Here is a 27,105-nt window from a genome sequence, read left to right as displayed (position 1 = left end):
TCAGAACTGACGCGGAAGCTCAAAACTGACGGGGAAGCGAGGCGAGCAGATGCGTTTTGACTACCATGGGTGCAGTGCGGACGGCGGCGGTGCAGATCGCGACGGCGGCGGTAGTGCGGTGGCGGTGACACAACTTGAAGAAGAAAGTGGTATTGGAGGCTAGGTTTTGTTGAGAGAATGAAGCAGATGCGGTGAGTGAGAGAGACAGAGAGGGAGTCAGGGTCAGGGAGACGTCTTTTTTTTTTTGTTGAAAAGTGAAAACCGGCCAGGTCCTGGTTCGGTCTGACTGGCTGGTTCCCAGCCGGTTCAGTGGTTCATTGACGGTTTTTAAATTAGCAGTTTTAAGATCGAACCGTGATTGTTGCTAGTTCACGGTTAAACTAGTTGGACCGACCGGTTCGGTCCGGTTTTCAAAACCATAGAATTTATCAATACAGATACACCGAAAATTCTTAAACAATATACCCAAATATCTTTGTGTTACACTCAAATTTGCTGCAAATACAGAAAAATATTTCTTTTAATGTTGTATTTTTTTTCTTTTTCTTTTTTTCCTTATTTCTTTCTTTTAGTTGAACGAATGTAAGTTCATCCTCTTCCAAGTAATTTGGTACTATTATGTGTTTCTTCTTCTTTATTTGATTTGTTTTGTTTTTATTCTTGTTAAAAGAGTAAAACAAGAAGAAACTTGAGAAGATAAAACAAGAAAAAAATGATGAATAAGAAAAAAAATGGAAGAAGAAGATGATGATGATGATTAAAATGAAGAAAAAGAAGCAACAGAAGATGAGGAGGAAGGAGAAGAAGAAGTTTGAATTATGCAGAATTTATCAGCATACACACCGAAAATTCTTAAAGAATACACCCAAATATCTTCGTGTAACACCCAAATATCTTCATGTTACATCCAAATTTACTGAAAATACAGAAAAATATTTTATTCAATACAGAACTTTTACATTACATTCAAAACAATAATCTGAACAATAATCAATTTCGTTTTGGTTCAATTGATAATCTGAACTTGAATTATTCATTATCTTCAACAACGAGACAAGGAGGAGAAAGAGGAAAAGGAAGGAGGAGAAGAAATTCCAATGAAAAAAGGAGGAAGAGGTGGTGTTGGAACGTGCAGTAACGGCATGAAGAAGAACGTGCGCGCGTTGATTGAAAAATCTGTTAAATAAGGAGGCGCGTGAAATCGACGTGCTAGAAGAGGTGCGTCTAACGTAAAATAGAATATATGGACTTGTATGACTTGTATGGGTAAAACGATTGTATGTGGAGAATAATTTATACGAGTATATAGACACAAGAAGATATTTAATTTTTCATCTTATTTTATAACTTAGACACAATGCAACACACAACTCAAAATTTCACTAAAGTATTAATTTTATCTTCACCATTCTCCCACCACAATTTTTGTCCTTCTCCCTTTTTTAGAGTTATATCATTAGTCATCAATGGCACCACCTTTAACCAAATAAAAAAAAACAATACCTTAATTCAAATTAAATTTAATATGTATAAAATCAATAAAAAAAATCAATTTGATGCATCCCAAACAAAATAAGATACACAGATTTAAATAAAAAAAAAAACAATTCAATGAAGGAAAAAAGAGGAGAAAAAGTGAGCAGATTAGAGGAAACGTTCTCCTTGCATAGAGAACGACGTCACCAGAGAGGGGATGGAGGGTGACGTCGACAAAGCCCAAAACCAGCAGCGGATCTGGACAACTACCCAGAGACTAAGCCTTTTGATAGAAAAAAAAGGTTGAATGAGCGCGGAAGAGAAGTGGCGATCGACGGAAAAGATAAACTCAAATCTAAAAATCTGATAAGGAGAGTGAAGCGAAGAGAGAAAGCACAGTGGCCAAAGACAAAAAGTGAGAGAGAGGTGGTGATAGGTGCTGCAAAGAGAGAGGGAGAGAAGTGATGAGCACCACGAAGAGAAAGAGGGAGAGTGGTGATGGCAGCAGAGAGTGAGAAGGGAAGATGGAGGGAGAATGAAGAATGGTGAACTATGAGAATAAAATGAGGAATTGAAAAAAGGGAGGTGGAAGATGCATGAGAAAGAAACAGGAGGGACACAGGTTTGGAAGAGTGAATTTGGGATTCTGAAAATCAAATAAGGGTAAAAGTGTAAAAAATTAGTTCCTCACAAGTTATGTCTCAATTATTTGGAGGTACATAAATTTAGTGTCTCCATGTCTATTCATGTCCTCCGTATCTATAAAAAAATTGTGTCTTTTAAACCAAACAAGGGATGTATGTGACTGTGTCCATGTCTTAGAGAGATATAGATAACTAAACATTGCGTGAAAGATTATCCATGTAATATGGTTTAGTCTTGAGAATAGAAATATAAATAGAAACTCACATGGAGTTGTCTTCATATGAAATTGATATTTAAGAATCATTACAAGTTTGACTAAATCATCATGTAACAGTCTTCAACTATCAATTTCATACAATATATATATATATATATATATATATATATATATATATATACATGAGTCTTGAGATCCATGATTGTCTCTGCAACATGCATATTACATTACTCCCATGATATTTTGAGGGAAAAAAGTTTTTTTTTTTAAATACAAAATTCAACACAACAAGGTGGAACAAAGAAACAAACCAAAGATCATACAAATTAGTAGCAAACTCAACTTCTTTGTCATCTCCCGCATTGTCATTAACAACAAAAGGAATCAATTACACTCTACACTCTATAGCTTCTAAAAGACGACGCAACAACATCCTCAACTCTCTCTCTATCTTATTCTAAAAAATTCTTCGATTCCTTTCTATCCAAGTATTTCAGACAATAGCAAAAAAATCTATTAACCACTTCTGACTAGTTACTTTTTCATTGTCGCACCTATCCAAAAAAAAAAAAACACTACCCACAAAATCTCAATAACTGAAATGTAATCTTGCAACATTTTGTGTATCTTTTCAATAGCCTTTTGTTTTGCATTCCAGAAGCTTTGCAACTATTTAATTTCAATTGTCGCATCTATTTGAACCATGGGGAATATGTAATTGTCTTTGTTATTGATTGTCCTATTCTCTGAACTTCCCTAGTACGAACATTTGCAAATTTAAACTAGGAGCACTGCATTTAGTTTGCTGCAACACAACATCATTGGTGACAAAAGCAGAGTCAGGCACGAGGATTTGAATCCATAGAGCTACTTCCAACATCTTCAATTATAATATATATAACTATATGCAATAGATACTTGCAATGCCAACATGAAAGAAAAACATCATAGACACATCACACATGCTCATTAGATTCGATCATCTTCTAATAATAAAGAAATGTCTTTCGTGGGGAAAGAATAATCAAGTCCTTAAAGGACCATGCAATAAGATGCCAAATGAATGGTTTAGATGGTTGTCGTACTAAACTTGTTGAAAATGCTATATTTACCACAAAATTGAATGTATTTTGCAGACAGATTCCAACATAGTTCAATTGGACCAACTTTGTAAGTACTATTTTTTTTTTGGAGAAATTAGTTTCCGGTTTTTTTTTTTTTTTGAAGAAGAATTGATTTATATTTTTTTTTTTTGGAATTTACTACATAGGCCAAACCTACAACCCACCCAAACACAACTTATAGAAATTCATACCCCAAAAACAAGGTTCAATTACTACCCACTATCCAATATCATTATCCATTCTCACTAGAACTTCATCTTCTCAGTTATGGCAGCTTCTATCTTCTCTTTGCCTGCAAAAAACAAAGTCTGCAACAACAACACATTACTATTGGTTTTTGGAACCATCATGTTCATCTGCTCAAACCTCCTCTACTCTACCACCTAATCATGTTGTGTGCCAATGGTAAAATCCAACCAATAATCCTCCCCAGTGTTTCTTTCCACTCTCTAGCAAGAACAGGATCACAAGTAGAGAATCCAACACCTTTCAATAACTTACAATTAAACTAAAAAAAATCACCACACCCCAAATTACCATTCCCATCAAGTTTCAAACTTTTGAACGGCCTAGCAACATGAATAGCATAATTTTCACTATTGAGATTTTGATACGAAGGAAAAACAGTGGCTGAAACTGATAAACTACGAGACAAATAAGGAACACAATGCCTAATTCCAAACACAACCTTAATCCTTGCTAACACAGAGAAAACAAATCTAACAAGCAACAAAACAACGCCATCAAAACCTTTGTTCCACAAAAATTTTTCCTTTAATTCTTTAACCTCTTGCTTCTACCAGAAAATCTTTTGCTAAAGATCACAGAGTTTCTAATGATCCTTATCCTATAACATACATTGAAAAGAAGGTTATTCTCATAGTGGAATTCTTACGTGTCATCTTCCAGGTTCATTCTCAATTTCTGATAAGTGTGTTCATCATTAAAATTTCCATGCCTTCGGTCATCAATATCATGACTTTTATTTGCATCAAACTATTTTCATTACACCACATTTTTTATGACTGTATCTGAGCTTTTTATCCTCCTTTTTCAATTTTCTTTATATGTACAAATAACTTGAAATTTTCAAATTTCAAATTTTGAATTCAAAATCAAAATTATGATTCTCTCCATTCTTTGTTTTCAGTTTTATCTCTTCCTCCTCTTATTCGGTTCTTCTCCTTCTTCACCTTCTTCACCTTCAGTTCCTCTTCCTTTTTTCTTCTCTGTTCACTTATTCTGTTTTTGTATAATCTTCTTCTTCTTCCTAATTTAAGTTGGAGGTGGAGATTATAGAGTTCATATACGCACCAAGGCAAAGTTACGGCCGTGGATGAGGTTGTGATAGCTATAGTGGTGGATCATAATATGGGCGGTGGTGTTGCAGTGAGTGCGGTGGAGTTTGTAATGGTCATCGATGATGTGGTGATAGATACGGAGGAGGAAGCGGCGGAAGAGAGCAAATCATGGAAAGTACTGAGTCGCGCGGCCACAGCACATACAGTGACACTATGAAAGAGAGCACAATAGCAATTTGATATTTTTATATTTTTCTTTATGGGTTAAGTACTGAAATCGTCCCTAAGGTCTGGGGTGAAAATTAAAATCGTCCCCGACCTTTTTTTGTTATTAAAATCATCCCCAACGTTACAAAACGTTATAAAATCGTCCTTTTTTACTTTAATTTCTTTTTATTGACCAAATTACCCTTAAAATTAATAAAAATAAAATTAAAAAAAAAAACCCAACACCCCCCTCCCCCAACCCCCATCCTGTCTCCGTATCTCCCTCTCTTCCCTTTCATCTCCTTCTTCCTACCCCTCTTCGAACCCTCCCTCCCAACCACAACCCCAATTCTTCCTCTCTCTCTTTCCGCCACCGTATCATCTCCGCCCCCACCTCCTTCTCCACCTTCTTAGCTTCTCCCTTTCCATCACCAACCTCAACCCTTCCTCCATTAACGTTGGCCTCACCTTCCTCATCTCCTTCTCCACCTTCTTCTCCCTTTCCATCACCGACCTCAATCCTTACTCCTCGACGACAACCATGTTCTCTGACTCTTCTTCGGCGCCGACTCCTCCGTCGCGCTCTTTCTCTCGCAGCGCCGGCATGCGTTCTTCCTCTCACAGCGCCACGCCTCCATTCTGCCTCCTGCAGTGTTGCGCCTCCGTTCTGCCTTCTTGCCGTATTGCTCCTTCCAGATTCAGATCTATTCTTCTTCCTGTTATGCTTCTTTGATTCTCTGTTTTGCTTCCTGGAGCTCACCACTTTCCATGGGGATCGATGCGGGTAGGAGGAGTGAGGTCAGTTGTGAGAGGTTGGGAAGGTGGAGAGCAGAGGGTGGTGGGATCGATAGAAGCGTCTTCGAATTTGTCGTCTTCAGCCTCGAATCCCTCTTCTTTTTGTTCTTTAGAAAAAAAATTCTTTCTTTTTTTTTTTAATTTCTGTTGCTATTGAATTTGGATCTGAAGTTGCAGATGATGATTGCTGAATTGTTGTTAAATTTAAAATTTTTGTTGATTTATTTTGTGGATGTTGTTGTTGATGTTGTTCATTTTGTGGTTGCTGTTGCTAAATGTGTGTTAATGTTGCTGAATTTGTTGGTTAATTTATTGTTGCTGTTGTTGAATTTAGTTTGTGGGTGTGTGATAGTGATTTAGAGAGAAGGAAAGTGTGATAGTTCTGGAATCAATGGTGATGGCCATGAGAGGGAGAGGAAGAAAGTTGCCTAGATGCAGAAGTTATGAACAGAAGCTGATAAGGATGATGAAGATGATGCAGAACATGATGCGTAGGTGTGATAGTGAGGGAGTTACGGGAGGGGAGGGGGGAGTTTGCTTTAATTTTTTAATATTAATTTTAATTATTTTTATTATTAATGAAGGGTAATATGGTAAAAAAAAATAAAATTGAAGTGGAAAAGGACGATTTTATAACGTTTTGTAACGTTGAGGATGATTTTAATAACAAAAAAAGGTTGGGGACGATTTTGATTTTCACCCCAGACCTTAGGGACGATTTCAGTACTTAACCCTTTCTTTATCTTTCTATCCAGGTTATTTCATGTATTCATCTTCATTTTCAATACGTTCCTGATGTCTGTTCTTTTACATATTTTTCAAATTTTAATTCCAACTAAATCTGCATGTAATTTGAAATTAAAATTTGAATCTTAAATATGTGCAACCTTATCAAGCATTCAATCCATCTCTCAGATAATCAACTTTCGATTTTCTTCTTACCATAACCGTCTTTCTTTCTCTATCTTCTCTCATGTCTTTCTCTCCTAGAGCTATATATCTTTCTACATCATTTTTTTTTTCTTTTATTTTTGTTCTCTCTGTCTTCTCTTTGTCAAGTGGAGAGTTCTTGATGGTATTATGGCACGGTATTTGTTGCAGGGAAACAGAGGAAAAAAGTAGAGACATGATAGGAAAGAGCGAGAGATGCATACTGGTGTCGACAACAATGGGATGATTCCGATGGCGATAGACACGAAAGAGAAGTCACAGTTGCAGCACCGGGAGCGGCCAGCAACGGTCTTGGTGTGATGATTCTGTATGCTCTGCTTATGTAAGTAGTCGTCGTCTTCTTCAAATCACAGTATATATAAGATTTCTAATTTTATTCCTACTCATACAGTCATACTCCTCTTTTTTTTCAATATTATTTTTTATATAAAATGTGCCTTCTGTGATGAAGTTAAGTATGTTTCTTATTATTTGATATGATGTATATGTTCTAATTTTGGTAAGATTTGAAATATTATTGTTGTTGTGCAGAGTCTTCTTTTTCTGGTGTGGAGTTGTTGATGCAGAAAATCCAGAACCTCATTATTGTTGTCGAGATTTTATTTGCATTTCGCTAAAAGGTTTTAATCTCTTTCCCTTTTATATTCAATTTACATCCAATATACAAAATTAAATGAGATTTCAAAGTAATGCAGCATGAACTATTCATTTTTCCTTTAGTTTTTGATGTCCTGCCTTTTGTATTTTCAGAGTAATTTAGGAACTAAGGCAAAAGAAGTTCTTGCTGTGTAGCTACTGTGGAAGGTTTGCATCCATTCTATTGTGTTTTTATTAGTTATTTTTTTTGTTCAATTGCTTAAATTTGTTGTTTTCTTTTGCTTATTATTATTCTTCTGCTTATTATTACCATATCTTCTCTCCTTCCTCTCAAGCTTGGCTATGTTTTTTACTCTTCAAGGTGGTAGTTTTAATTTTTTATTTTTGGGTCTTTTTTCTTCTAAAATTTAGTTAATTTCTTTCCCCCCCACGAACCATTTGAAAAAAATTGTGGAACAAATTATGGGATACCACCAAGATTTAAGCTTTGTTGCTTTCAAAGTACTTTCAGTTTTTAAGGTAGTTCGTAATTATGTACATTTTACCTGCTTAATTCTGTTTTGAATTGCCTTTACATTTGGTTTTCAGGGTTTAGGGCTTTCCCAGAGTAAATGATGGGATCATCGGTATATTTGCTATTCAAGTGTGTTTAATTAACTGCTCTATTTAAAACTTTTGTTTTCTGAATTAGATTCTTCATTGATTTTTTGTTTTTCTCATTTACTGATGTCACTGTGAAAGATAGAAAATAGAAGAGGATAATAATGATCATACTTAGTAAAATATATAATAGTGATTATAATAATAATTATCCAGAGTGCCAATACCGAATTAGTACATGGCACTACTAGCCTCTATCAAGTATAAGAGCGATTTTGCTTGCGTTGATTTCATGTTTAATATAACTTTTAGATGGTGCCAGGTTCTCCTTCCTCTTAGATAAAGAAACTAATCAGCTTTAGGGCAATTTGTACCCTAGGAAACTTTGAAAATTTTATATTTATGTTAACTTTCCTACATGATTATGTACTTCTTTCTGTGTTTAATATTGCGTGCATCTTATTTTGAATTAATATTGTTACAATAGAATATAAAATAAGGAGAAAACTATTAACAGAATACAACTTGAGCAGTCAATTTCTGTGAATTTCATTTAGACTCAGCCTTTAGACTTTTTAACCAATTTGTGCTATTATTGGGAGAATCCTTGGGTAGGTATTTTATTCAAACCATATTTCTTTCAGGTTTCCATAATATCTATAATGGACTAAGTTGAGTATTCTTACAATATCAAGGCAATATTTGGAAAAGGAGATTCTCTCAACAACTTTTTTTTTTTATGCTTTTGATGGGAAGGGAATGATAGAGAACATTCCCAATTTAAATGCTCTGGTAATTCATGACTGAAGCACCACAAACCTTAAGAGTGGAAGGTTAACACTGTCCAAAAGAAATAGACCCTTTTAAGTGCACAATGTTCTGGTTATTGTTAGCTATTAATTTATATTTTTAGTTGCTAATTTATTTAAGCTAATTTCAATTTACTGTTAGAGTTTTTTTGCTGTAGTAGATACAAATGAAATGATTATTTGTTGTACGTGGGCATTGGACAATCCATTAAAATGTTTCTTTGAATTAATGAAACCCAATGTTTAAAGCCTCTTCTTTATGGAGAACGGTAGTTGGTAAACGTGATGTATATGTTTTTATATAAATCACAAACTCAAATTTCATTCTCACCTTCCCTCTGATATGGTACTCATGTCAATCTTTTATAATATTTTGGTATCTTGTGGCTTTTTTGAATGAAAGCTGTTATGTACATATCAGTTTGTGAAATTACTTTTTACTATGTGCGTGCCTTTTAGTAAGTGCTCTGAATCCAATATCATCGTTTTAGACTATTTTTATCGATGAAAAAAAAATGATGATAAGAAGTTAATCTCAAGAAGAACAGACTCTGTTAGCTTCTATTAATATAGGATGAGAGCAGACAAATTGAATAGTGTTGCATTATGAACTGAATATTTCTTACCTTTCTTCTCATATGATTCAATTTGGTTTATATCATATTAAGTTTATCTTCTCAATTTTTTATTTAACTATTTTCATGGTGAGAAATCACCGGTCTTAATAATGATGTTGTCTTGATATGTGAGAATTTCTGTTCATTATTTTTGGAGAAAAATTGATAAAAATTTATCTCATGTTCATCTTATAACAATTTTATTTGGTTGAATCTCATTGTTTATTTTTATTCATATTTTACTTGCTTTATTTTTCAGCATTTCAGTTTTTGGTATTAAAGCTTTCAAAGTATCTTCTCCTTCTTTTTTTTTTCTTAAAAAGGGGGAAAGTAAAAAAAAAAAAGAAAGAACAATGGGTTTGATACATAAGAATTTTGGAACAAATGTAAAAATTGAAAAATAATCGAAATGTTGGAATGATTTTGTATAGTTTTCATGATTTGGAAAAATAAAAATCAAGTTTATTATTATAATACAAATTGGGTTGTACCTTGATTTTAGATTTTTTAGTATTTGTGTTGATTTATAAACTTTTCTTTTATGGGACTTTAATATTAAATTATTTTATTCACAATTTCACTATATAATTAAATTGTATTTTTTTATTTTATTTTATATACTCTTGCATTCTTCTAATAAGTAAAATCATATATCTTTATTGTTATGATCCAATTTAATATAAAAGGTTCATATTAAATACTTAATCTAATAATATTTTAATATTAAATATTTTTCATTAAATTTATCATTCCCATACATCACACGGACACTTCACTAGTTATTAACTGAACAAAGTTCAGCTTTACCATTATTATTGTTACTACTATAGTTAAATACTTTTCTCAATGTCACTTTCTAGGCAAAGGGTTTGGACCATTAAATGGTCCCAAAACGTTTGGACCATTAAATGGTCCCATAATAAAACATATTTTTTAAATTTTTTAATAATTGTTAAATAATTTTTTTAATTTTAATTACAAATTAATCCCATATATTTTATTTAATTATAAAAACTATTTTTTATTTTATAAATTATTATTTTATCATTCATCTATTATGTTTATTAACAATAAAAAATAATAACAATAACGAATTAGATCTTCCATTGATCGTAATAACTTTTTGCAATCCCAATCGATTAAAAGTTTATCTTTGATCTGTTACATTCGTCAAGGGTTGTGAAATCGTGTTTTTTAGAAAATCAATCGATTATATTAACAAAACAATCGATTGAATTTCAGGTTTCCCAAAACTCAATCGATTGGACTTCAGGTTATCACAAAACAATCGATTGAAAGTTGCAAGGTAGTATGGTTTGTCCAAAAATCAATCGATTGGTCTTATTACCTAATCGATTGGTCTTATTACTTTCAGGTTACAACCTATTATGTTGTTGATCCACGATACTTGATAGAAGTAAGTTACTGATCGGAATTTGGGAATAATCTAAAAATCTGAGTATATTAATATGAGACACATTCAGCAAAAGCAATCGATTTTTGTACATTACACGGTGTGTGATGGGATATTATATTTACATTTTACATTCTAAGAAAGTTCCTTACTTCAAATAAAGGAATCCTTGGTCAATCCTTATATATATCAACAAAATTCAATGGTAAACGTTAGCTGCATAACAAAACCGGAAGTATTTATCCAACATTAGGATTGGCTGCTCGAAGAATGACCACAAAGCAGGATATCAGAATCGTTCGTTTGTGGCTGGCTGGCTGCAATGACACGAAAGTAATACACAAGAACACATCCAATTCAATTGTTCTCAAAATACTTTTTACATTCGAAAGTACTTTACAAGAAACATGATTCAGAATCACCAGACCAAGGAAATCTTTGAGACGAGCTCCGTGAATACTATAGTTACATATTCACAAGAGCACAATATTAAAGAGGATATCGCAGAGAGCAAGAATCCATATGGTTGCCTAGCATCTTTCAAAAATCTTGTACAGTTTCTCCAATGAAGCTACCTGCATAAAGTTTAAAGACACAAAATATCAATAAACGAAATAGATAATGGCAATAGTCAAATTCCTTTTCTAAGATTGAATTGTACGTTTCTTCACATCACAAAGATCATCTATCAATAATTAGTTCTTGGCTCATTCAACCGATAGAAAAATTAGGCCACACAACAACAATTATAACATTATATTTTCAATTCTAAAACATGAATTTATCATTAAAAATACAAAACAAAATTATTAACACTAAACAAATCTGTTGTTCAGTTAATAAAAAATATCATCGTGTGGCTCTTTAAAATTAAAAAAAGGAAATACTTCTTGCGATAGTGACCTATGGAGGATGAAATTTGCATGGCGTAAATGCTAACGATGATCAATAGATATCATTTATTGAATTATTAAATAAAAAAAGTATGTACATTACCCGAACAAAGGTTCCATCTGTAGCCATAGAAACAGGTGGTTTTAGAAAGAGTCTCATGGAAAGAAAAAGCACATGTTGTATTGACCATTCACGCTGTGTCCATGCAGTCTCAGCTTCAGAAAGCAGTTCTTGCTCAACTTTATCATTAATAATATGTATGTAGTTTGGATTGAATGTTGGTGAGATTGGAGAAGAAGAAGAGAGAAGTTTTTTGGATTTAGAGAGAGAAGAGAGGTTAGCAGAAATGGTATTCTTATGTTTAAAAAAGGGAGGGAGGCTAAACACGCATGGTTACCAGGATTAATATATAGCGCGTTTCAAATTTCAATCGATTGGATTATCATACCAATCGATTGGATGCAGATAAAAACTTATTTACGTCACATTTCAATCGATTGAATTCTCATACCAATCGATTGAATTGGAATATGCCATTAGTCACGTACAAACTTCAAAACATAACCAATCGATTGAATTAATTAAACTCGGATTGCTTTGATGAGTTCAATCGATTGGGTAATATGACCAATCGATTGATTTTTGGGCAAACCATACTGCCTTGCAACTTTCAATCGATTGTTTTGTGATAATTTAAAGTCCAATCGATTGAGTTATGGGAAACCTGAAATTCAATCGATTGTTTTGTTAATCCAATCGATTGATTTTCTAAGAAACACGATTTCACAACCCTCGATGGATGTAATGGATCAAAGATAAATTTTTAATCGATTGGAATTGCCAAAAAATTATTACGATTAATGGAAGATCTAATTCGTTATTGTTTTTGTTTTTAATTGTTAATAAACATAATAGATGAATGATAAAATAATAATTTATAAAATAAAAAATAATTTTTATAATTAAATAAAATATATGAGGTTAATTTGTAATTAAAATTAAAAAAAGACTATTTAGCAGTTATTAAAAAACTTAAAAAATATGTTTTGTTATGGGATCATTTAATAGTCCAAACCTTCTAGGACCATCGAATCCGATACTCACTTTCTAGAACCAAAAGCTCTTTTTAAATTTTATATTTTTTTCAAATTTTTTTCAACCATTACTTTGCTTTATTTATAAATCAGACCATATATTTTTAATTATTTGAGTTTACAACTTGATCCTTTAAGGTGTAGAATATATTTTTTCCACAAAAAAAAAAAAAAAAACTCCTAATAACAATATTATAGTTTGTCGTGTCTCATCAAACTTCTATTTCGTGGATGGCAACACGGAATGATGCTTTTTTTCATTTTGTGGATGACACTACTAAAATGGCACACATACACATTTCAACAATTCATTATATTTTTGTGTGTTCATTTTATTTAAAATAATAGCCCTATATCATGTAATTTTTTTTTTTAAATGACTTATATGATATCTAGGGGCGGGAACCAGGTGGTAAGAAAAAGAGACAATAATTTTTTTTAATTTTAATTTTTTATATATAAATTATATATAAATTTTAGTTTAGTTTTTTTTAAAATTTTATTTTAATTTTATTTTATTGTATAAATATTTTTAACTCCTGCTAATATTTTATCCAATTTTGTCCCCAATGATATCCAAAGAATATTCAACAAATACCCGTCAGTTTTTATTTTTTTTATTTTTATAAATGCGTTATTTATGGCCTCGTTAAACATTTCTAAGTTTCTCACCAAATAAATTGGTCACATCCTACAAACAAACCATCATAAAAGGAAATGAAAGTAGAACGGATTACGTAGACTTCAAATTCGATTCTTATTCTCATTGGACTAAAGACAAGAGAGGCCAACTAGCAACCATGATAAAATTACTTATTTATTTAAATACAACATTAGATAAAGGTTTTTTTTTTTCTAAGATCGGACAACTCTCAATTTTAAGTATTACACAACATATTCACACATTTTTTACACACTTATCACACATGATAGCAACAGTTAAAAATTTTTTTTTAATCAATTACAACCGATAAAATTCAAACTCAAAAACTATACTATTTAAACTAATATTTGTTGGTATATAAAATAAAGTTCTAAGTACTTTATTTCAGAGATACATCTATTGTCTATACGATAGGATAAGATCTGTCCAAGATATACATTCTGAATACTGGGCCTAATTGACCATGGTTCCATGACCACTGGATGCCATCCTAACCACAATTGCAAGGGAATAAAAAAAAATAAAAAAATAAACAAATACTCAAACTCTTTCATCCATATTCTCTCGTCCGTAAAAATTGTCATATTCTTAACGTTGTTTAATTGATTGTTTGTCTTTCTTTCTTTTTCCCTTTCTCTCTCTTTTGAATAATTGTTCAAATATCCACATCCACTCTGGAAAATTGACGAAGCACTTCTCCCTCAGGTCATCATAATGGAACTTTCATTACTTCCATAGAACCACAGGGAATATCCTTCAGTAAAATTCCTTTTCACAACTTCTAATTGGTATTAGTATTGTTCTATATATATTAAGTTCAGATTATTATTTATCTTTTCACTTACCAATAACTTTCAAGAATTAACTAGCTTCATGAAATAAATATCCCTTATAAAACCCCTTCACTTACTTTCCATTTTAGTAGTAGATTTTACATTAGTATGAACATGTATACTAAAAAAATTAATAAAAATACTATATATCTATAAAAAAAGTTAATGATTAATTCATTAGTATGTATTTATTTATATACTTTTAATATATATTTTATAATTTAATATATTTTATATAAATAACTAATTAATGACTAATTTTAATGTGTATATAACATTAGTTAAAAAATTATTAATTAGTGTCCAAATTGGATTTTAGTAACAAGATTACTTAGTAACTACTTTATCTACTTTTAAGCTAGCATGCATTAAAATATTTTCACTCAATCAACCAATCATCTTCAATAATAAATTAATAATGATATACTAATAATAATTTCAAAACATAAAACTCATTTTCAATTTTTAGAAAACTTTTTATTAAGATATTATATCACAACTTCACAACCCCAGAGGATAACTTGAGCCAGTAAGATTTTTGACAAGGTTAATGATAAATTAATAAAACTAATTAATTTATTTACGAACAACTAACAAAGCCACATCTAAAAATACAATACAAGCAACAATAAAAAAAAATGAAAACAAAAGCTATGTTAATTGATGATGATGATCATCATCATTATCGTTATGATCTTCTTCTTCTTCATCATGTTCTTGCAGATCTGCAAGAGAAAGGCTCCTAGATTTGAAGCTCCCTAACCTAAGCCTCATATGAGCAGCATAAGACTGGGGAGGCACTCTGTTCTGCTGCTGCTGTCTCACACTCAACACTTCATCTCTTGCAGAAGACGAAGGAGATGAAAAGACCTTTCTACCCTTCTCATCTTCTTCGTCCTCGTCGCCTTCTTGTTCTTGTGCGGCTTCATCGGAATCCTCGTCGAGGGGCAAAAGCGGCATAGACTGTGGGTTTGACCACGTGTAGAAAGAGGATCTCCTTGACCATTTTGACGCCATTAAAACCCTCCTTCTCTTGTTGAATGGATTCTCTTGCTTCTTAAGATCCTTCACAGTGTTCACTTGTGACAGATCCGTAAAAGATTTTGATTTTCCACTAAAATGGTTCGATAATCCCCTCCTAAACAAATAATAAACACCACAACAATTTAATTAATAAGAAAATTATCACATCTTTTTATATTAATTATATAAAAAAAAAAACTCCTAACACTTCAAAATCTTGAAAGAACGCAAAAGGAAAAATGAAATTAAAAAATTAAGAAAATAAAGGGTTGAGAAATAGGAACTGACTTGATGGGAAGAGAATCTTCTAGAGAGTCCAAAGAGTTCAAACCATTCAACTTGCTTTGAACTTCTTCATCTTCGTCATCTTCTTTTATAGGTGAAACGACGTCGTTTTCGATGTCGCTGTCGTCGGGGGTTCCGATCGACGACGAGCTCTCCGAAGAATCGCCGGCGAAGAAACCGGCCTTTCCTCCGGCACGGAAGCCCGAACCTTCATCGAAGAAGGAGTTTGACTTTGTACCGTCGCGTTCGATTTCGCCGGTGGTACCGGCGTTGCTAATCGTCGGTCGGTCGGCGTCGTATTCCGCCGTGGCGTGAGGCGGAGAAGAAGGAACCTCGATGGTGAAAGCAGGACCCACCAAAAGCTCCATTATTACAAGCAATTAAAGAATATTGAAGAGAATCAAACACTCTAACCCTTGTTTTGTTCCTCTTTGTGATTGGGATTTTTCTCATTCACAGAAAATAGCGGTTACAAAACAAATTAACTAACTTTTGTAAGGGAATAGAGAAGAAAAACAAAAGAAGAGAAGCAAGTGAAGAACAGAAATGTTCTCTATATATAAAAGTATATCTCAGTGGAAAGAGAGAGAGAGAGAGTGAATAGTGAAGAGCGAAAAGAAGGAGAGAGAAAGAGAGATAATGTTCGCCGGCGAAGAAATAGCATGAAAGAACACGGTTTGAGAAGTTCATGATGACGTGGCAAGAACAGAGACCCGGAAATCCTGCTTAAGTAATTTTGGTTAAAAACTTAGAATTATTATTGAAAGCTTTCAAGTTGTAAATATGTCGGAATAGGATGATTTTTAACTGTTATGTTAATTATATATTTAAAAATAATATTTGTATATTAAAATCAGTCACTAAAATTGATTACTAATGTATTTATGTATAAATATATGTGTGATTTAATTTATTTTTAATATATATTTGTATTCTAGTATGTATTTTATAATAATAATTGATTTTGATCGTTAATTTTAATGTACACATAGCATAATAATTAAAAATTATTAAAATATCAATATATTTAAAAAATTTTATTATTATCTTTCTTATAGATATTTAAAATTACAATTATATACGCCTAAATCCAATCATCAATTGATCTATAGAAATAATATGTTAAAAAAGCTTTTATATATTATTATAATTTTATAGATAAATTTGATTATTCTACTATAGTGACTTTTATTATGTTAATAGTTAATTATTTAGTTAAAAAATATATAAAATAATAAATATATTTTATATATAAATACGATAACTAATTTTTTTTATGTATCGATAGAATTTTGTTTAAAAGTAATAATTGATTAGTTAATTGATTGTGTATATGAATGCACAGGATATGAATTGAGAGAATAATGAACTAGCCATGATGCTTATTATCCTGTTGTTTCTTTTTAACTCGATGATATAATCTAACAACTGAGGTATTTGATGAGGTTTATTAGATTGTTGCGATCATATGGTGATTTTGTGTTTTCTTTTATTTGTTTGCTAAACTTTGATTTTATTATAATGAAAGTTATCAACACTTAGCACATGCTTTCTAGTTGGGAAAAGTTTGGTTATATATACCTAATCTGTTATTTCTCCAAACCATAAGATGAAGTTTTTGATCAATAACAAATTAAAGCTTTTTCTCTTCTGTTTAGGTCTTTATAAACATTATTACAATGCGTTGCCAGAACAATTGTTAAAGCTAGCTTTCTCAGTTTGTTTGAGTGTAATTAAATTAATTAAAAAATATATTTTTTAAGGAAATTTTTTATTTTTAATGTATTTAATAAATTTTTAATAATAAAAATAAAAATACTAAATAAATATTTATTTCAAAGGTTATAATTTATATTTTAAAAAATATTTTTTATTTAAAAATTATTTTTATATTATTATATCTAAATATAATTAATAAATAAAAATATATGTTTACATGAAATACAAACATCAAATTACCTTTTTAAAGAAAAATAAATCATCAATTTTTTTTTTAAATTTACCTAAACAAATTCTTTATATTAATAATTTCAATCGGTTATTTTTATATTATTTTAGAAATAATATATTTTAACATCTAATTAAAAAAATATCATGCATGTGCGTTAAATTAATCAAATGATCAAAATTGATTATTAATTTAAAAAATTATTATTTACTTATATATCTTTTGATTTAATACGTTAATATCACAACAATCACAATAAGAATAATCATTGTTGTCAAACTCTCGAGTTAACTCGTAAACTCGTACGGGTTTACGAGTTTAGATATGGAATTGAGTTGACTCGAGCATAGACTCTATTCTGAGTAACCTCGGCTAGACTCGGTCAAACTCGGACAAACTCGTGAGTCTAGGACCGAGTTAGCGAATTTGTGTTTTTCTTTATTTTTTCTCAAAAAAATGTCATTTTGAAACAAAAAATAATAATTTTTTTTTATTAGGGTTACGATAACACTCCCAAAGAATGAAAGAAAACTCACTCAAAACTTAGTCACCTGCATAGTTTCTCTCAAGTCTCACTTTCTCCATGTTTTGTCGCAGTCGCCGTTCCCCGTCGAGCTGCCGCTGTTCGCCTGCGTTTGCTACCTCTGCACTGATTTGCACCATTGTCTGTGAATTTTACCTATGTTTGCCCTCTGCTTTGTATTTCTTCACATCTCCACTATCCTTAACTCCATCGTGCTATCACCATTCACGAGTTCGACTACTTCTCCTACAGTCCTATCTCTGCTCTGGTTTGCACCATCGTGAAATCCATGGCTCTTTGTTGTCGTTGTTTTGTGCTGCTGCTGCACCCTCACCACCGTTGCCTGTTGCACCCTTGTCTTTGATTTGTTGGGACTTTACCCCTTTCTTTTCTTCTGTATCCTCTATTTTTTGTATGCCTTTTGCCCTTTCTTTGAGCCTTTGCTTCTTGATTTAGTTTTTTTTTTCTTTTTAAATTTTATTGCTTCTAATTTTAGCCTATTGTTTATCATTTATGTTAGATGACCAGACGGTTTATCCATTCATGACTGATTAGTAATTAATTAGTTTGACTAGAGTTAATTTGATTATTTGATATTGTTCAATGTTCAATTAAAGATTTAGTATTACAAATTAAAAATTTTTTATTTTATGTGTTCTATGTTGTATTTGTATAAGAATAATTATAGAAGATTTGGATGTGTATTTTAAAGTATTTGTTATAATGTATGCTACTATTTTAATTTATTATGTGCTTTAAAATTGATATTATAAATTTTAAAGGGTTAAAATTGAGTAAATATACATTATATATGATTATATATATATATATATACACTTTATAATAGGTAAACTCGTACGAGTCTACAAATTAACTCGCAAATCAAATTTAGGTCAGCTCCACAAATTTATTTAGACTCACAAAGTTGACAACCTTGACAATAATAACATTAACAACGATAAAGTATTATCAACAATAATGACCACAACAATAACAATAGTAGATTAGCAGTAGTATAGCTGCAACAACAACACACTAGCAAAATAGGAGCAACAGCAATAATAAAAATAAAAGTAACAATAATAATTTATAGAATAAACATCTAAATTGGTTCTAAGAACTTTTAAATTAGACATTTTAGTTTACAATAAATCTTTATTCTCTAAAGTCCTAAAAAATGACGTACATTGAACAAATTGATTCTTTCGTCGTGTTTTGATAGATTTTTAACAAAGAATTCATATTGTTTTAAAATAATAAAATTAGAGGATAAAATAACCTCTCTTTTAAATAAGGCGTCACAATTGTCTTTTATAAAAGAAAAATTATTAGAAGTCCTAAGTTATCTCTTAATTTTAAAGAAAAAAATATTTTGATATTTTCTATAAATAATATATATACAATATACTTAAATTTTTATCTATTTAAATGTTAAGACGATGAATTAAGAGCAATTTTAATGAAATATTTTTTGGATATTATTTTTTATATTTATAATAACTGAACTCATTTAAAATTAAAATTTGTATTGAATATAATATTTAAAATGAGTAAATATTTTTTTATTATTTAAAAAAAAGATCAATTAGATATTGTCACTTGTATAATTTATTAAATTAAATAATAAAAAATGTTATAAAATTTAAATTGAATTAAGATCAAATATTAAAATAATAAATTTTATATTAAATTTTAAATTAATTTATATTTTATATTTTTTATTTGTATCATGTAACCATAAGATCGGATGCCTAATGATTAATTTTTTAGACACTACAAAGATATAAAGTAGACAATTTTTTCAAACAAACAAGTTCTATTTTCAGCCTCCTGAATCTAGAAGAGATAGTTAAAGAATACAAATCTTTATTTATCTGTATCAACTTGTGTTAATTAATTGAAGCATGCTATACATACAAGTCTTTTTGACGTACAAATTTATACAAGTTAATCCTAATTCAATAAAATTCACTTTTATAATGCAAAGAAGAAGAGGAAGAGTTTTGAATTATATAGAACTTATCAATACACATACATAAAAAATTCTTAAACAATACAATATAAATGACTTGTATAAACTTGTATGTGTAAATGACTTGTATGTAGAGAATAATCCTAATTAATTTGTATGATATATAATCTCACAAATATGCATGTGATATTTTATAAAATTCAAAATAAAATTAAAATAAGGAAGGTCAAGCCTTAGAGATAACTAGGGTAGAATCAGGTCAGGTTAAGTCAGACTTTGGTCTTAACAGGCCTGACCTATCATGTAGTTAATTGGTCTGAGCTTAACTTGTAGTTATTATAAATTTTTTTTAAAGTATTAAGTTTGGCCTGTTATTCAGACTAGCCTAACCTGAAACTTATTAAAAGGCTTGATAATTTTTTTTTACAAAAATAAAAATATTATTTAAAAAAATTATTTTTTTAATAAACATATTTATATGTAATATGTCATATTTAATATTTATAAAAAATTTTAAATTTTAAAATATTTCATAATTTTATTAATAATAAAAAAATTATTTATATATGTAATTATGTATTAACAGGTTCAGGCAGGCCTGACAGGCCAATAAAATTAATTAATGAACGTGAATCTAGCTTATTAACATAATAAAGCTTTTATAAGAACTTGAGTCTGAACATGTACTTATTGCTTGAACTTTTTTTCATTCCTAGAGATAAAGACTCTAAAAAGGTGGTTTTTACGGTATCTTTTCATTATGGTGCTTAAATTGTCTAACTTACTTTTATAAGTAAAAAATAAAATATATAAAATAAAAATAAAATATTTAAAGTTTATTAAATATTACTTCTTTACCTTTTTCAGTAAGTCAGGTACCATATCTTAGTCACCATAGCGTTCACCAAAATGAAAATAGAGAGGTCGCACGCAGCTGGGCTTTCAAACTTGTTATTGGTTCTTGCACCTGCCAGATTACCATTACAGCCGTCTTTTTTGTTTGCTTGGATTTCCAGTATTCCACGTTCCCAATTATGTGTCATTGGGTTGCAAAAGATTATTTGTTCTTCTCCAGCAGTTCTTGCAATTTCTGATGTCAAAGGAGTTATTCCCATCTCATATGTGATTGTGATCCCTTCTCGTACAGTTCAAGTCACTGCAATTGATGTGCATAGGTCGTTCCCAAATCAATTAAAGTCAAACTTACTCGTCCACAACACATTCAGTTAGATGATCCGCCATTATCATATGCTACCCCTTGATCAACCAATGACCTACCACTTGAACAGTGACTCATTGCCTTAATTGTAATCATTATTTGATTTTGGAATAGACTCCAAATTAAGAAAAGACGAGAAACCAACGTGGGTGTATCAAGAACTTGAATGCAATTAATGTGTCTCATCAAGATAGTAATAAGTTGTCAAAATGAAGCCTAAAAATTAAAAAGAGCATCACAAAAAGTCATATTTAAACAGTGACTCAGTCTTATTACTGTATCGATAATTTGATTTTGATAATTATATTTTGAAATATACTTCAAATCAAGAAAATATGAGAAATCAACGTGAGTATCTAGTGAAAATCAGAAGAGATCTCGGCAAAAAATAAGAGAAAAGAAGAACTTAAATATAATTAATAAAACCTAGAAATTAAAAAAAAAAAAAAAACCATGATAAAGAAAAGTACTTGGACTAACTCGGCACCTTGAAAATATGAGAAATCAATGTGAGTATCAATTAAAAAATTAGAAAGGGTCTTGGTAAAAAATAGGAAATAGCAAGAACTTGAACGTAATTAATAAATCTAATCAAGATAGTAGATTGTCAAAATAAAATTTAGAAATCAAGAAGAGCATGCTAAAGAGCAATACTTGGAAAAGATGAAAAATTAACGTGAGTATGCGTTAAAAATCACAAGGCATCTCGGCAGAAAATAAGGAATAGTAAGAACTTGAATGTAATTAATGTGGCTCATTAAGATAGTAGATTGTCAAAATAAAGCTTAAAAATCAAGAAGAGCATGATAAAGAACAATACTTGTACACAGGAGGAACGGATCCAAAAAGTTTAGTATGGAGAGGCCGAATTTTAGATAAAATTTTTTTTATTTCATAAAAATAATTAACATATAATTATTAGAGTTTGTTTTTTAAAAAATTTATCAATATATATATATATATATATATATTATAAATTTTTTCACAATTTTATTTTTAATATGATAGTTATATAAAAAAATATAACAATATCAATAGTATATTATAAAATTATAAAGTACCAATAATTTATAGCGTGTTTAGTTAAAAATGATCACATATCTTATTAATTAAAATGAATTCTTTCAAAAAATTTTAAAAATTTGAAAATAAATGATAAATTATTAATTATTTGAAAGACACAATACCTTTATAGAATACAAGATATAAGATATTTTTATAAAAGTTTTTCTTTTAACAACGTAAATTTAGAAGAAAAATAAGTATTTTTTATAAGAAAAAAATATTTAAAATATATAATGTGATTACTAAAATATAACTACGTAAGTTATTATTAATATAATAATATAAATTTTAAATATATTAATATAAAATAAATAAATAATTTTTTTTAAATAAATATAAAAATTATTATATAAAAACTAATTTAAAAATTACAAAGACTTGAGAATATAATATTAAATTAGTTAAGTAAAAAATATTAGTGAATTAAATAATTAAAATATAAATCTATCATATAATAAAAATTAATAAATATAAAAATACTAAATTATATAATATTTTTTATATTCTTAAATACATATCTCATATATAAATATAGTTTCTAAAAATTTTGGGAACAAGACTACTACTCGCCCACCTCTAATTAAGTCCGTCCCTGCTTAGACATTGCCTCGGTGCCTTGAAAAGATGAGAAATCGCGTGGTTATCCATTAAAGTTAGAAGAGATCTCGGCGGAAAATAAGAGATAGCAAGAACTTGAATGCAATTAATGTGTCTCATTAAGATGGTAAATTGTCAAAATAAAACCTAAAAATAAAAAAAGAGAATGACAAAGAGTGATATTTAAACATTGACTGAGTGCTTTTATTGTATCCATTATTTGATTTTGATAACTATAAGTTTTGAAATATACTTCAAATCAACGTGAGTATCTAATCAAAATTAGAAGAGATCTCGATGAAAAATAAAAGATAGCAAGAACTTAAATGTAATTAACGTGTCTCGTCAAAATAGTAGATTATCAAAATGAAACCTAGAAATCAAGAAGAGCATGATAAAAAAAAATACAAAAATACTATTCTCAAACTAAAATCAGTCATTAATATATTTATATATAAATACATGTGTAGTTTAATTTATTTTTAATGTGTATTATATTTTAATATGTAACTAATTTTAGTGACTGATTTTAGTGTACACATAGTATAATTAAAAAATAATACTTGAACATTGACTACGTGCCTTGAAAAGATGAGAAATCAATGTGAGTATCTATTAAAAATTAAAAAGGGAACTCGATCAATAGAAAATAGGAAATAACAAGAATTCGAATGTAATTAATGAATCTAATCAAAATAGTAGATCGTCAAATAAAATTTAGAAATCAAGAAGAGCATGATAAAGAGCAATACTCCCTGTGTTGAAAATATGAAAAATCAACGTGGATATCCATTAAAAATCACAATGCATCGCAGTAGAAAATAAGAGATAGTAAGAATTTGAATGTAATTAATGTGTCTTATCAAAATAGTAAGTTATCAAAATAAAGCCTAAAAATCAAGAAGAGTATGATAAAAACAATGCTTGAACATTGCCTCAGTGCCTCGAAAAGATGAGAAATCAACGTGGGTATCCATTACAAATTAGAAAGGATATCGACAAAAAATAAGAGATAGCAAGAACTCATGCAATTAACGTGTCTAATCAAGACGGTACATTATCAAAATGAAGCCAAGAAATCAAAGAGAGCATGATAAAGAATAATGTTTGGACAGTGACGGTGTGTATTGAAAAGATGAAAAGATATTCGTTAAAAGACACAACAAATTTCAACCAAAAATAGAAGATTGTAAGAACTTAAGTGTAATTAATGTGTCTTGTCAAGATGATAAATTACCAAAACGAAATCTAAAAAAATCAAGAAGAACATTAATAAGAGCAATATTTGATCTTCTTGGGACTGATCACGAATATGTTATTGCAGAACATGCAATACACACTCCTAGGTTGGGGTGACAACACTACCCGAAGTTGCGGGTATCCACTCCGTCCCTATCCGCTCGGGATTGGTAATTACCCGCTCCGGTATAGAGCCGGATCTTGAATAGGGCGGAGCGGGGTCGGGTTTAGATATTAGCCGCTCCTACTCGCTCCGATATATATAATATATGTGATATATGTAAAATAATTAATAATATTGTATCATATTTAAATTTTTACCTTAATTTATGTTATGTATATGATGATAGTTATATAAATTTTAAACTTTTATTTTATTTGTTGGATTTTAATAATTATAAGGGCGGATAGAGACGGGGTGGGTATCCACTGGGGCAGGAGTCCGCGGGGATGGGTTAATGTTCAACTTTTTACTATCTGCGAGTTTGAATAGAATGGGTTTTATACGGGTTATTGTAGGGCAGGGCAAAAACCCGTCCCTATCCGCCCCATTGCGAACCCTAACTTCTAGCAAAATAAACCACATGGAATGAATGTCATTAAGACGTAGTTATTAAACTCGAACCGACTTGGTCGGTCGGATAAAAAATTCGGTCATTCAGTCATTAATTCAAGTTGGATTTTTATTTAAACTGGTTAAGTAATTAATCCGGTTAAAGATAGTCAAATACGATAAAACTTGGTCAAATTTGTTCAAATCGGTTAAAATCAATCCGGCCAAATTCGGTTGAGCTAAATAAAATTATTTTTTTATACGTATTTTTTTATTTAAATGTATTATGTAAATAAAATTTAATTATATTTATAAATTTAAAAAAAATTTTATTAATTACAATTATTTTCTATTTTTATAATTGTTATTTTTATTTTTTATAAATATTTAAAGAGTATAATAAATATAAATTTTATAAATACTTGAAGAGTATAATAAATATAAACTAATTGATGAGTTATTAAAATTTAAAAATAATAATTAATTGAATATAAGATAAAACTAAAAATATTTATTATGAAAATAAAAAATAAAATAAAATTTTATATAATTATTTAATTATGACCGAATCAAACAATTTAACCTGAAATCCACCGATTAAATTAGTAACTTAATGATCTGATTGGTTCGATTATCAATTCGATTTTGATAACTATGATCAAAGGAAAAGAAACCATATAAGACAAAGTGGTATAAGCCTAAAACACAAATATGCTAATGTGGTGATTGATTTTCAAATGGTTATAATGGAATGTGTCGTTAAGGATTGGAGAGCTATTTTATGGATCATAATTGATTGAACAAGAGAGTTTCACCCTAACATGATCTATTTTTAAATTTGGTCATCGAATGTGGATATTGTCAAATTAACTAGGTTTATATTATTTGTTTGAGAAAGTATAAGGGGTTAACTCCCTAATCAGCTAATTTAAAGAACTTAATTAACAATTAATTTTTAAAATTTTTAAAAATAAAATTTTAAATAATTAGGATTAAGCAACGTAATTATACCCTTTTCTAATTAGTAGTTATGCTACGTGGATGTGAAGTTCTATCATCACGTTGTTGGGACGTCAACGCCAACTAACCGTCGTGCAGGTGTTATGTGACGGCCCCTGCATTTTCGAAGTGCGCCATTGCAGTGATATGTGATATTTCTTTCTTTAGTTATTGGATGTTTCCTTAGTTATAATGTTGGATGTTTCTTTTATTAGTTGGTAGGATGTTTTTTTTTTTTTTGCCTTATGAAAGATTTCTTTTCAAGTAAGTGTATGTTCCTCTATAAATATATGGATGTATCTTGTTTTAAGTTACTGGATGTTTCCTTTTTTAGTGTGAGTAGATATTTGTATATAATATATGGGATGTTTCTCTCTTCAGTTATTGAATGTTTTCTTCTCACATGAACGTATACTCTACTGAACCCGAAATAGAGAAGAAACATTCACTAACTTTTGAAGGATGGAACGTGGCTCGACGACGCAACGAAAGAGAAAGAGGAGGCAAGGCACGACGAAGGAGGAGGAAGAGATGCTGTGTCACGGCTTCATGGCAGAGACGGTTGAGACACGACGGGATGGAAGAGGCAGACGACACACGAGTGGCGACGAATCGGAAGGCTGTGCAGCGCGGCAGAAGAGGTGTACAACTCGGCATGACTTCTCGATCATGGTAAATGACGTCCTCGCAGCAAAAGCAACACAGCGCAATGGGCTCATTCACGGAAGCACTGGAGCGAAGGCTGACGGCGCAGGTAACAGTGTGCTAAGTAGGAGAGTGAGACGGCTAGCTGCGGTATTTTTCTTTTACTTCACTATCAAAGTATCAATTATATAAAGTTAAAACTAGGGTTAAGAGAAGAATAAATGGAGTGAGATGTTTTTTTGCTTTAGTGGATTTTGAAATGTAATACAATAAGAGTTGGTTGAAATTGGCTGTATATATCCATATTGGTTACTTTACGGATTGTATTTCTTTAGGTTGCTTATTATTTTTGCTGAAATGTGATGAGAGTAGTAAAGATGGCTGACAACATGTATGTTAGGCAACTAATAAGAGAAAGTTAAGATCAAATGACACCAAAATCATGTTAATTGAAACCTTTTAATTTCTTCTTTCTCCAAGACTAAATTAAATGTCTTTGGATGCTAACTTATTTATCTTAATTGATTTTTGCTGAACATTTGAACTTGTTGGGGTTGTACTCAAATTTGTAATGTCACGTCTACCAATTCGATTTCATTTGTTAGATGTAACCTTTTGGGGTTGTCATCTTAATTTTCTCAATGCTCTCCCTTACAACCTTGTTTCCACCCTCTTCCTCAAGAACTCATCACCACTTATTATCGTTGCAACCGATCTATTTATTAGACTGAACCAGTTAGTTGGACTAGATTAATTGAGAATTATTGACCTGTTCAGTTTAGTTGTATGTCTGAAACTT

At 30.3% G+C, this 27,105-nt stretch overlaps 1 protein-coding gene and 2 long non-coding RNA genes across 4 annotated transcripts; 1 reads left to right on the top strand and 2 right to left on the bottom strand.

Moving 5' to 3' along the window:
• The first annotated feature begins 5,267 nt into the window (after positions 1 to 5,267).
• LOC112755475 (uncharacterized) lies at positions 5,268 to 8,968 on the top strand. Of its 2 annotated transcripts, none has more exons than XR_011874619.1 (6): positions 5,268 to 6,256; positions 6,867 to 7,038; positions 7,248 to 7,336; positions 7,467 to 7,520; positions 7,902 to 7,939; positions 8,558 to 8,968. It is a non-coding gene; the product is annotated as an uncharacterized lncRNA (long non-coding RNA). The 2 variants fall into 2 exon arrangements; XR_011874620.1 differs by having other exon boundaries at positions 5,271 to 5,650.
• A 2,122-nt stretch (positions 8,969 to 11,090) lies between these two features.
• On the bottom strand, positions 11,091 to 11,893 carry LOC140180402 (uncharacterized). Its single transcript, XR_011874618.1, has 2 exons — positions 11,750 to 11,893; positions 11,091 to 11,328 (listed from the first exon to the last, which is right to left on the bottom strand). It is a non-coding gene; the product is annotated as an uncharacterized lncRNA (long non-coding RNA).
• Positions 11,894 to 14,700: 2,807 nt separating this feature from the next.
• Positions 14,701 to 16,301, bottom strand: LOC112755474 (KID-containing protein 1). Its single transcript, XM_025803592.3, has 2 exons — positions 15,550 to 16,301; positions 14,701 to 15,376 (listed from the first exon to the last, which is right to left on the bottom strand). The coding sequence occupies exons 1-2, from the start codon at positions 15,912 to 15,914 to the stop codon at positions 14,890 to 14,892; spliced, it is 852 nt and encodes a 283-aa protein (XP_025659377.1). The 5' UTR covers positions 15,915 to 16,301; the 3' UTR covers positions 14,701 to 14,889.
• Between the last annotated feature and the right edge of the window lie 10,804 nt (positions 16,302 to 27,105).

The sequence above is a fragment of the Arachis hypogaea genome, chromosome 16 (assembly GCF_003086295.3).
Source record: "Arachis hypogaea cultivar Tifrunner chromosome 16, arahy.Tifrunner.gnm2.J5K5, whole genome shotgun sequence".
NCBI lineage: Eukaryota > Viridiplantae > Streptophyta > Magnoliopsida > Fabales > Fabaceae > Arachis > Arachis hypogaea.
This window is presented reverse-complemented; position numbering and strand designations above follow the sequence as displayed.

Coding starts and splice junctions, on each gene's coding strand:
- LOC112755474 (XM_025803592.3), bottom strand. CDS start 15,914: ATGGAGCTTTTGGTGGGTCCTGCTTTCACCATCGAGGTTCCTTCTTCT. Junction 15,377..15,549: donor GAAGATTCTCTTCCCATCAA/GTCAGTTCCTAT, acceptor TTATTTGTTTAG/GAGGGGATTATCGAACCATT.